The sequence below is a fragment of the Athene cunicularia genome (assembly GCF_003259725.1).
Source record: "Athene cunicularia isolate RWA chromosome 4 unlocalized genomic scaffold, athCun1 chr4_part1, whole genome shotgun sequence".
NCBI lineage: Eukaryota > Metazoa > Chordata > Aves > Strigiformes > Strigidae > Athene > Athene cunicularia.
The window spans coordinates 32,370,920-32,382,932 of NW_020799098.1; the positions used below are offsets into that span (position 1 = coordinate 32,370,920).

The 12,013-nt window shown below is 36.1% G+C and overlaps 1 protein-coding gene across 12 annotated transcripts in view; it reads left to right on the forward strand.

Annotated features, from left to right (window-relative positions):
* PCM1 (pericentriolar material 1) overlaps window positions 1-12,013 on the forward strand; it is a 41,295-nt gene that overhangs the window by 22,729 nt on the left and 6,553 nt on the right. For 4 of the 12 annotated variants that reach the window (XM_026846655.1, XM_026846657.1, XM_026846661.1 and 1 more), the window contains 12 exons: window positions 276-631; window positions 1,172-1,330; window positions 2,119-2,175; window positions 3,364-3,536; window positions 3,617-3,745; window positions 4,322-4,442; window positions 4,746-4,883; window positions 5,136-5,269; window positions 6,847-6,981; window positions 7,494-7,691; window positions 10,016-10,075; window positions 11,800-11,938. In XM_026846655.1, the coding sequence (XP_026702456.1) occupies window positions 276-631; window positions 1,172-1,330; window positions 2,119-2,175; window positions 3,364-3,536; window positions 3,617-3,745; window positions 4,322-4,442; window positions 4,746-4,883; window positions 5,136-5,269; window positions 6,847-6,981; window positions 7,494-7,691; window positions 10,016-10,075; window positions 11,800-11,938 (1,799 nt within the window). The remainder of the gene's footprint in view (window positions 1-275; window positions 632-1,171; window positions 1,331-2,118; window positions 2,176-3,363; window positions 3,537-3,616; window positions 3,746-4,321; window positions 4,443-4,745; window positions 4,884-5,135; window positions 5,270-6,846; window positions 6,982-7,493; window positions 7,692-10,015; window positions 10,076-11,799; window positions 11,939-12,013) is intronic. The other 8 variants (XM_026846659.1, XM_026846667.1, XM_026846662.1 and 5 more) reach the window with 6 other exon arrangements.

Below are 12,013 nucleotides of genomic sequence, written 5' to 3' on the forward strand. Positions count from 1 at the left end.
CAAGAATTGTTTTGTTTTGTAGTACAATTTCAACACAGCAATAGCTGTATAAGTGTATTCTGGTTGAATCCATGGTAAATGAGTGGGTTTTTTCAGATGTCTTCCATTTTCCACTTGGAAGGATTCTCACTATTTTTTTTAATATTCAGTTGGTGTCTAAGTAACCAGGGCAGATACCTTGCATTACAGATAATGCTATTTACCTGGTAATACATGCTGTTTATGTCTGAGAGACTATATGATGATATGCTGTGGTGTGTGTTTCTTTCTGACAGAAGGAGTCATAGACAACCTGAAGAAGAAATGGAGGAAAGATCAGCTTGGCTTAATGATAGCCAGGAAGTGAAAAAAGATGATCAGTCTCAGCTGAAAGCAGGTTTTGCAGTTTCACTACAAAACATGGCTTCCGGTCATAAAAGTCAGTCTGATATGAGCAGGAGAAGAGAGTTTGAAGAGTCTTTGGAGAGTTTTAGTAGCATGCCTGATCCAGTAGACCCAACTACTGTGACAAAGACATTTAAATCTAGAAAAGCATCAGCGCAAGCAAGCTTGGCATCAAAAGATAAAACACCCAAATCAAAGAATAAGAGGAAGAGTTCTTCTCAGCTAAAAAGCAGAATTAAAAATACTGGTAGGTTGTGAAGTAATTGTAGATACCATGGCAAATTCAATTTGGATTCTACTCATAACATTCCAGGGAATTTGCTCTCTATAAGTAGTACCTGTAATAATCAAAATAAGTTATTGAAATATTAACTCATTCTATGTAACTGCACAAGGTTTTTTAGTAGTTCAGTAAATAAAAAATGTAACTGATGAGGACATCAGGTTTGAATGAACAGTGGATGCAGATAAGCGAAGATATGGAGTAAGCCACCAGGAGAATCTTCCTCCTCATTTTCTCCATGTTCAGAGTGGATGGCTTGCTGAAAGGTGTGCGTCAGTAAAACACTGACTGGGAAGAGAGACAGTACTTAGTATGTATAAAATACTGTTGCAATCACTGAAGATTTAGTGCTACTTTATGGCTTCAGTGTACAGAGGAAAATTCTTAGCTAGGATACATCATTGGTGTTTTGCATCTTTGAGATTGCTCTTGAACAAATTTTTAAAAGTAATAAAACATTTTGTAAGCTATTTTTTTTTATTTCTCTCTTTTCCCTCCTATTAGGTTATGAAAGTGCAAGTGCTTCTAGTGTGTGTGAACCCTGCAAGACCAATAAAAGCAGGCACTCTGAAGAGGTTGTTCATGCAAAGGTGTTCAGCAAAAGGAATCGGGAACAATTGGAAAAAATAATCAAATACAGTAGATCTACAGAAATGTCTTCAGGTATTCTTCTCTAAATATCAATAATTATTTTGTAAACTCCTCTGAGTAAAGGACCTGCTTACTTAGTGTGTTATTTAAAAGCAGTGTATTATGATAAGAAGACAATACTCTATATTTGGCATGTGGATTTTGCTTTTTGATTTCTAAAGATGCTGTAAACATAAAAAACCTGGGTATTGATTAATTTGGGGTGTTTTCTGTAGATTTGGTACTTAATTAAAATAAATTAGAAACAAACCTGTTACTGTAAAACAAACAAAAACCTAGCCAACTAGAAACCTCACCCATTTGTTGGTGGTTTTTGTGCAATTCCTTTCTACAACAGATGAAACCGTTTAGCATTTAAACTGCATCCTGTACTGCATACATGTTTTATTTCTGTTCATGCTTAAAAGGAGCTTTATCAAATACCATACAAATTCAATCTTACAACATCACATAAACCCTTACATTTTTGCCATCTGCACTGCTTTTCTTGCATCTAGATTATGAAAATACTCTCTTCTGTGTCTTTTTAGGTTCTGCCAGTATCTTTGTTTTGTTTGAAAGATGCAGGAGTTACAGTCATTGTAGCATGATGTACAGCTTTGTCAGTGTAGCTATGTCCACACTAAGAGCTGCTTATTGGTATATGTAATAAAGTTTTATGAGTCAAGTTTTCACAATAAGCAGCTTTGATGTGGTTTGGATGACTAAGCAGTCTTCCTCCTGCTGTTTTGTATAGACCCTGTCTTTATTTCTGGTGCACATTTTTGTGTTTATCACTGTCTATCCCCACTTTCCTACAGCACATGCTAGGAGAATTCTGCAGCAGTCTAACAGAAATGCATGCATTGAAGCGCCAGGTAATGCATTCACTGCTTAGCTTCAACAGTGTCTTGTTACTTTTTTTTTCCTCTCAGCTTTGGTCCTATAACTCAGACTGTTTAGCAGATGTTCAGAGTTAGTACTATTGAAGCACCTTCTCTGTAAATAAGGCAAGAGAAGTTACTTGTAATTTGTGTGAAATGCAACAATACAAACTACTTGTGAATTATAGAATGTGCTTATCATTATGTTGGCTAGTTACAAATTACGAATAGAAAGTACACAGGTAGATACTACAACAAGAAACTAATTTCAGTAGGCGATTTTAGTACGTTTACAAGATATACATTTTATTGATGGGGGAGGGAAGCTATTTCTGGTGGCTTATTAAAGATTGAAAAAGCTTGCCTCTGCTTAAAAGTACTGGTAAATTCTTTGCAGATAATCACATTGCTTAGTAACATTTGCTGTATTGCTAATAACTTCATTAACTTGAATACTAACAAATATGCATCTGTTAAACTAAGCTGAGTTTTCCAAATATAACTTTTTTTCCATTCAGCACTTGCCAAAATATGTATGTAATAATCTAACTGTTGTGATGCAAGGGTAATCCTTAATTTTCAAAGGAATGGGAGCTTTATTGGGGAACACATTGTCTTCTCATACATATGTAACAGGTCTTAAGGGTAAGAGGTTTTATGTGAGCTTCAGAATTTATTTTAGACATGTATGAGAATGTAGGTTTTATGCTTGTGTAGGAAGGGGTGGCTTTCTTGAATTCAGTCTAGAGCTTTCTTAATGTTGTTGCTTGTGTTGCAAAAATGTAGACTACTTGTATTCTATGAACTTGAGAGCTTTGACTATCTTGTTTGAAATATCAAAACTCCATTTTCTGTGTTGAAACCTGTTGTGAAAGCAACATTGTGGTATGTGCAATATTCGCTTAAAGAATACTTTCTAAAGGTATTGTTCAGAATTATAAATTATTTTTTATGAATGCTTTATATTTTATTTCATATATAAAGGATTGCATAAAGTATTATTTCAGAATGTTTAAATCTTTGCCCTTCAGGAAATGAGTAAGCTTTAAGAAAGCAGCTATATAATGGAATCTACAATGACTGAGATATAATTTGTGTACCTGTAACTTGTATACGTAACAGGCAGTTGTCTTTCAACTGGATGCATGTCAAGGACTTAATGAGTTTGTTTTTTTTCTATAGAAACTGGTAGTGATCTTTCTATGTTTGAAGCTTTGCGAGACACAATTTATTCTGAAGTGGCAACTCTTATTTCTCAAAATGAGTCTCGTCCCCACTTTCTTATTGAACTTTTTCATGAGCTTCAGCTGCTAAATACAGATTACCTGAGGCAAAGGGCTCTGTATGCTTTACAGGTATGCACAAAACTTTTCATCTTGTGTATGAATCAAATCATAGATCTCTTTTTATAGTATAAATTTATTATCTTACCCAGGATATAGTGACCAGACATTTATCTGAGAACAATGAAAAAGGAAAGTGCACAAAATCACTGAATACTGCAACATGGATAGCATCAAATTCTGAACTCACTCCCAGTGAAAGCCTTGCTTCTACAGATGATGTAAGTTTTCAAGTTCAGAAGCTAGTTTACTGTAAATATCTTTTCAGTTTGCATGCATGCCTCTGTACTGAAATATTCATACTAGTGTTTGAATTTTCCTAAAATTAATATCAACTTAGAATTTTGTAAGCAAGAATGCAAAAGGATCTTAATGAAAAAATGATTAAATAGGGTAGGATTCTTGATGCTGGAAACGACTGATGGGTTGGGAGGAATAGAACGTGGAGAGGGGCATAAATTGGAAACTGATTTAAAAAGAGCAAAAATGCTCTTGCAAATAATGTCAGGACAAGTACTGATCACAAGATTCCCCCCAAAAAAAGTTTAGTTTTTTTGTGTTTAGGGAATTGCTGATGTCTCTGTACACTTTCTTATGTAGTTTTTAGTTGAAGTATTTGAAACAAACATCCACCTGATTAATTTATATTCTGAAAGTAAGGTTATTCCTCAGTCAGGCAGCCTGATGACAAGTCTTTATACCACAGCATGTGACTAAAAGTAATTGCTGGCTTGTTGACAGATCTGTGAGAGGATGGTGCATTTCTGATTTGTATTCAGTTGTTTGGTGTTTCTTAGGAAACTTTTGTCAAGAACTTTTCTACAGAAGCATGTCAAGATTGTGAACAAAATGATGCAGACAATGGGAGTACTATGTCTACATCTTCAAATTTTGAACCCTTTGCCACCGATGACCTTGGTAAGAATGATGTGATTTACAATGTTGTGTTACTTCCTCCCTCCTAAAATGCCTGCAATTGTGTATATGCTCAAATAGTATGCTGTGGTTTGATTTTTAGTGTGTAGTCACGTTCTATAAAACAACACTTAAATCAACCACTTCTGAAACACTTCAAGTTGATCAGTTTATGTAACAAAATACTATAACTCAACTAGTTACATGTAGATTTCAAAACTTGTGGCTTTGAATTAATTTTATCATTGTTTACTTGTGTATCAGTTTTTTAATTTAGATTAAAAGGTGTTTTTATTCTAAATATAGGCAACACAGTGATTCACTTAGATCAAGCTTTGGCTAGGATGAGGGAATATGAGCGTATGAAAATTGAAGCTGAAAGTACCCTTGACTCTGAGGTCTGCTCTAGTCATTTTCAGGGTGCTTCTGCTGCTAAATTAGAAGGTATGCACATATATACATACTTTGCTTAGTTTTAGAAAATAATTTTTTTCTAACTATCAAGAATCATTTAATTGGCTGAGTTGCTTTCCTCTTCATTTATATTGAAAATTTAGAAAAGTTTCAAAGGATCTTTACATACTTAAGTAAATATGATTTATTTTTTTAAAAAGGAAAACATATAGTTTTGAAATTGCTATTTCTTTAATAGTAACGTTGAATACTTAAATGTGCTTTTTATTTTTTTTAAATGAGGTCCAAGTACCAATGAATGTCTTCCTGTGCCACAGTCAAGCGAAGTTTCTGCTGTTCCATGTCCTCGTATAGATACTCAGCAGCTTGACCGGCAGATTAAGGCAATTATGAAAGAGGTCATTCCTTTTCTAAAGGTAAGAACTCTTTGCAATAATGTGTGAATTAGATTAGGAAAAGGACCTGCATCATGGCATACAAGAACATTATTTAAAATAGGTAACTTCCATCTTAGCAACAGCTGCCAATAAATATGTATTAAGTTGCAGACCTTGCTGAGGATGAAGTAAGAATTTAGTACTCCAAGAGACAGATTCTGTGGAGTTTTTAGTAGGAGAAAGAAATGGTAAGGTTTCTAGATTGCATAGGGCTGGTGGACTTGATGTCAGGAATAGAGATTTCTTTGTTTGGAGCTGACCAAATCAAAAATAGAAGTGTTTGAGAATCTCTTTACTAAAAGTACAGAAATACAACTGAGATAATTAAAACTGTTACATACAATGTAACAGGATTTTCTGAAGAGCAGCTCTGAGTTCTTGATTTTTAACATTATTTTGTCCAGTTACAGTTCTCTTTAAAGTTGTTGAGAGCTTGTGAAGAGCTTGTGGCTAGTAGGTCAAGTCTTCACCTCTACTCTGCTCTTGTGAGACCCCACCTGCAGCACTGTGTTCAGCTCTGGGGCCCCCAACATAAGAAGGATGTGGACCTGCTTGAGTGGGTCCAGAGGAGGCCACAAAGATGATCAGGGGGCTGGAGCACCTCCCTTGTGAGGACGGGCTGAGAGAGTTGTGGTTGTTCAGCCTGGAGAAGAGAAGGCTCCAGGGAGACCTTATAGTGGCCTTCCAGGACTACAGGAGAGATGGGGAGGGGCTCTATCAGGGAGTGTAGTGAGTGATAGGACAATGGATAATGGTATTAAACTGAAAGATGATAGATTTAGATTAGATACAAGGAAGAAATTCTTTACTGTGAGGGTGGTGAGACACTGGCACAGGTTTCCCAGAGAAGCTGTGGTCCCCCCTCCCTGGCAGTGTTCAAGGACAGGCTAGACGAGGCTTTGAGCAACCTGGTCTAGTGGAAGGTGTCCCTGACAATGGCAGGGGGGTTGAAACTAGGTGGTCTTTAAGGTCCTTTCCAATTCAAACCACTCTGTGATTCTGTGAATACATAACAGAAATGTAATTCTTGAAAGAAGGAGAAACAGTCATAGTTCACTCTTTGCAAGGTTAAAGAAAAAAGTTCCCTTTTATAGTATGTTTAGTATACAAGCTTAAGTTTGCTTAATAGGGTACTTGGTTGATACTAAGTTTAAAAACTGTATATTGTTGACATGTCACAGTCTCAGTGCCTGAAGATTTCTGTTTTGTTTGCAATTTTAAGGAAGCTTACTGTAGGTATCTTCACATACACTTTAATAAACTTGAGCACACAACCACAATATATGAAGATTTCACCAAACATGAAAGATGGCATGTACTGTATTGGAGAAGCAAGATAAAGCTTTGTTATCGTGGCAAATCAGTCATTAGTGAAGTATGGTATCTGCTATAACTGTGGTGGAGTTAGTTTGTTTTGCAAGGTGGGTTAGGACCTGTTCATGGAGTGCTGTTCCTTCAGTGGACAAGTGGTTTTTTTATAAATTAATTTCAGTATTAAGGTGGTTGGGTAATTTTTTTTAATGGTAATTAAAACTAATTCTGTGATACTTGTCTAGGAACACATGGATGAAGTATGTTCTTCTCAATTACTGACATCAGTAAGACGTATGGTCTTGACTCTTACACAACAAAATGATGAAAGTAAAGAATTTGTGAAGTTCTTTCATAAGCAGCTTGGCAGTATACTTCAGGTTAGTAGATTTTCAGTGGTGTTTTGCAATACTATTGCAACTTGGATAATGCGAAACAGATAAACCAGCTTCCCTGAAGTTATATTTTACAACTTCAGTAGCATAGCTTGCTGCTCCCTTTCAGCTTTGATACAGCAATGAGATATTACCTTGTATCCTGAAGTTAAAGCTTTACCATGCACTGAACTTCTTTTCCATAACTGCCAGATAGGGGTGTGTCCCCTGCCTGTGGCTGTCTTTATGGAGAGCTCTGGTGGTGCTCTTTGTGGACATTTTGTGTGAATTTCTGAAAATAGGCTGCTCTTCTTTTCTTTCTTCTGTTTTTAATCAGTAACTTGATGTTTTGTGACTACAGATTCTATGTAAAATCTGTTTAAGACCCAATTCCATCTTTTTTTAAAAAGAGCTATTATATACCTTACTAATTTTGAATTATTAGTACTCTGACAAATACATAGAATTTGTAGTTTGAAAGCCTGTTTCAAGAACTGAAGAATTATTTCTCTTCGCAGGATTCACTGGCAAAATTTGCTGGTAGAAAATTAAAAGATTGTGGGGAGGATCTTCTTGTGGAGATCTCCGAAGTGTTATTTAATGAATTAGCCTTTTTTAAACTTATGCAAGACTTGGACAACAACAGTATTTCCGTAAAGCAGAGATGTAAAAGAAAAATAGAAACTACTGAAGTGATCCAGTCTTATGCTAAAGAGGTTTGTTTTATTATATTTTTGAAAAACATAGCTTTTCTGAGTTTCCTAAATATCTGTATTTCCTAAACTACTTTGATAACCTTAGTTCATACATTGTATTTTTATTCTTTTTTACAAATTAGTGCTGTGTAGTTACAATATTGCTTGTGTAGAAGCATGGACTAGTTTCCCTCATTAAGGGAGATGTTCTGTATTATAAATCAGTGTCTGTTACAGATAATAACTGTGTAGACTTTGTTAGTAATTCAGAGGAAATGTGTTTTAACGGTTAAATGTGCACATAGGAGGGAATAGTCAAGTTTTGAAATAGTATTACTGTTTGGGGCCATTGAGGAGTAGTTGTGGTTTAACCCCAGTAGGCATCTCAGCACCACACAGCCATTTGCTCACTCCCTGCCTCAGTGCGATGAGGGAGAGAATTTTAAAGGGTAAAAGTGAGGGAACCTGTGGCTTCAGATAAAGACAGTTTAATACGTAAAGCAAAAGCTGTGTGTGCAAGCAAAGGAAAACAGGGAGTTCGTTCACTACTTCCTGTTGGCAGGGAAATGTTTAGCCATCTCCAGGAAAGCAGGGCCTCCATCATGTGTAATGGCTACCTGGGAAGACAGTGCCATAACTCTGAATGTTCCCCCCTTCCATCTTCCTCTCCCAGCTTTATATGCTGAGCATGATGTCATGTGGTATGGAATGTCCCTGTGCTCAGTTGGGGTCAGCTATCCCAGCTGTGTCCCCTCTCAACCTCTTGTGCACCCCCAGCCCACTGGCTGGTGGGTGGTGTGAGGAGCAGAAAAGGCCTTGACTCTGTGTGAGCACTGCTCAACAATAACAAAAACATCTCTGTATTATCAACCTTGTTTTCAGCACAGATCTAAAACATAACCATGTACAAGCTACTAGGAAAAAATGTAACTCTATCCCAGCTAATTATTTTGACATATGGGGGGGTTCCCAGTTGATCTCTCCTGTTAGGCCTATATCTTTCCTTGCAGGTGCTTACTTAGGCACCATCTTTGCCTAACTTGAGTAAGTCCTGTGAAGTCATCAAATAGTTGACTTTTCGACATATGTGGAAAGTATCACTTTCTAAACTCGAAGTATAAAATATATATAAATTTCTAAGAAATATATGAGACTGTAGTATATATTCTGCTCTAACAAAGCAAGTTTGGGTTGAGTTTTGCACCATTTACATTATTGAAGATTCTAGTTTTTAGGAACATAGCTTTTTTAGTTATATGAACTGTTAACAAACAACTTTTTTATATATATATAAAAATAAACAAACATTAAAACATCATGTTCATATATTTAAATGAGTCGGGTATCTACCTCAGTGTTTCTTCTTGTATAGTATAGGTATGACTTCAGTGTCCTTTCAGCTTTCTTTCAAAAACACATACACCAAAGAAAACCCTTAACTCATTCTTACTTTAAAATCTCAATGAAAGATATCTTGTGGATCTGTTAAAAACTACTTATAGGACTTTATTGTTTATAAGCATATATATTTCAAGATAGTTCCATTTAGATATACCAGTCACGTGGCTAGTATGACAGAGGCTGCGGTGTGTCTTGTAAAGAGGCCAAAGAAACACTTTGAATCTGGAAGGGTTTGGGCATGACTTGGTATTTTATCTGAAGTTGCTTATTGAGCCTTTGTTAAATAAAGTATTGGTTTATACACTGGTATGAGAATGCATGGAGCCACCTTAGATCTGGCATTTCTGTTTCTCTTCTGGAAGACAGAATTAGGGTTAAGGTCAATGTTTGCATTGTTGCTGTGGCAGCAGTTCAGATTCAACAGAGCAAGAGATGAGCCAGAACTGGTAGGTCCTGGTTGGTTACTTTGTACAGACCTGCACTATCATCTCTATATGGCCTTGTCACAGCTTTCAACTCTGGAATCCTGATGCAGACACATCTGATCTTGCTCAATTTTGTGGCTGTCTTGAGTCCAGTAATCTAACTGGTTTTACATTTCATGCTGAAAAATAGTGCTCTGTCTTAACCAGAGCTGTTATATGTTAATTTATACGTTAAATATGATTCAACCACAGATTGGATAATTAGCCCATATAAACATAAGTGTTTAAACAAAAAGGGCTATCACGGGGGTTTTTTTAATGTTTTGCAACTCTAAAATTTTGAGGACATCTGTGTAAAGATGTCTCATAGTGTAGAAGTCCCTGTGGCTTACTGCCATTTTGAGGTAGCAGTTCTTGGTAAGACTGGCATTTCAGCCAGGCTTTCTTGAAGCTATAGTTTGGTTCAGTATTTAAAAGTTACTTCAGTTTAGAATTGAAGACAGTTTGTGTTTCTTCTAGGCAAAAAAAGGTCTCCAGGTGGGTGTTTGTTCATCTGCTGAAGATGTCGATGAGGACAAAGTATGTTTATGCTTCTCAACTGTCTTTATTCCTCAGATAATTTCACAGATCACTTAGTCTTACTATTTTCTGTCATAGAAATCCAGTATTTGTAAGCAGCCCATTTCCTAGTGTTTAGAAGTTTATTCAACATCATGGGTTTATCTGTTTTCTGTTACTTTCAGTGATTTATTGTATCAACCTAACTAAATTATAATTTCCCTTTTTTTAATTTGGGTTGATGATCTGGTTAATGACTACCAAAAAAATCTGGCTTCATCAATAAATCTTTATTATATACATTCAGTAAACACGACTTGGATATAATTTCCTTGGTTGCTCTTGCTGTTATTCCTGTTTCTGCTGCAGAGCCATTACCAGTGTAAAGCCTGTTTGCATTTCATATAAAACATTATCTTGTTACCTTTCAAGAAGTGCATTCAGATCAACAAAGGTAGTATTAAAGATGCCTGTCTACTTACTGTCAGTGATCTTCATGTAGAATGAGCTTTGCTTTAAGGACTGACAATTTGCAAGTTTAAAAACACCAGAGTTTATGTTGAATGCTATGCTGTTGAAATGGAATAATTTGTGATACTTAGGAGCTTTAGGTAGGATTTTGCTTTTCCTCTTAGTATTCATTTTCTGTATTTTAAAGAAAAAAGACCTGTTCTGAAGGTATTTATTGTGGGATTTGGTCTGGGGCTGTTGCCTGTATTCTCAGCTCAGAGCACTGAGAATGTAGTCATTCATTGAAGAGTTCAATAAGAAGGACAGCTTAATTATTTTCAGTGATTAACTTTTTTTTTTTAATGGTATGGAGTAAGTTGTTTTTCTTTTCATCTTAAGGAGAAGGCAGATGTTCTGAGTCTTGGTACTTGAAGTCCTCAGAGTCAAAAGTTTGTGTGTATGCTAAGTATTAAATGTTAGCACCCAAAATGTCTCCCTTTTCTCTTTGTTTTGAAAACCACTAAAATCATTGTGTTTGAGGAGAGGGGTTGTATATGGAGTTTTCTATTTTCTGTTGGAATGTTCAGCTTTTTTCAGCCAAGGGCAAGATATAGGTAATGTATTAAGTAGAATGTTAAATGCTTTCCTAAATGGACATAGGCATATGCGTCGGTATGTATGGGCACAGAGTCAGTGCTTATTTCTGGGGATTAGAGCTTCTGTCACCCTGCTTTGGAAGTAGCAGTGGGAAGCTGTATGTCACTTGTTACATTTGCTATAGTATAGAAAAGTCCTGTCAAGCTTCGAAGCCGAACTGGGACTTGGGGCTCACCTTGAATGAGAGAATTCTGCTCAGTCTATATTTAGTAAATCAGCAGAGAAACTGCTGAGTAGCTATTGCTAAAGAAATGAGAAGCTGCAGTTAGGAATAGTCCTAACTTTACATCATTTAAGAGAAGTGGGGAAGTTGCTAGAAGGTAATAATACAGGTGTATCTGTCTTTGATAATGATAAACCTAATTAAAAAAAAAAAAAAGCAAGCTGGCATGCTGATCAGTGTGAATAATGAAATAATCAGTTATGATGTCCTTGATAGCTATGTTTAAACAGTGCATGATGCTCTGTTTCAGGAGTAGCTTTTCAGTATTCATTTCAAGGCCTTAATGAGTACTTGTCCATTAATTTTGAGTCTGTAGATTTTCTTATTTTTGAGAAACAAGGGTGACTTCTTGATGCAGAAATCGTAACAATCTTTAAACAAACATGATGCTGCACACTATTCCTTGTTCTCCTAGGACAAGGATGAGACAGAAACTGTTAAACAAGTGCAGGACTCAGAAATGTATAATGGCAGTGGAGTTCCCGAAAGTCTTAGGTCTGATGTGTCTGATCAAGAGGAAGATGAGGAAAGTGAAAGCGGTCCAGTGGCAATAAGTAAGTGATTTTTATATAGTTCATTATTCAGTGCTCTCACTGTAGTTTTGACCAACTAATTTTACAGCAGGATTT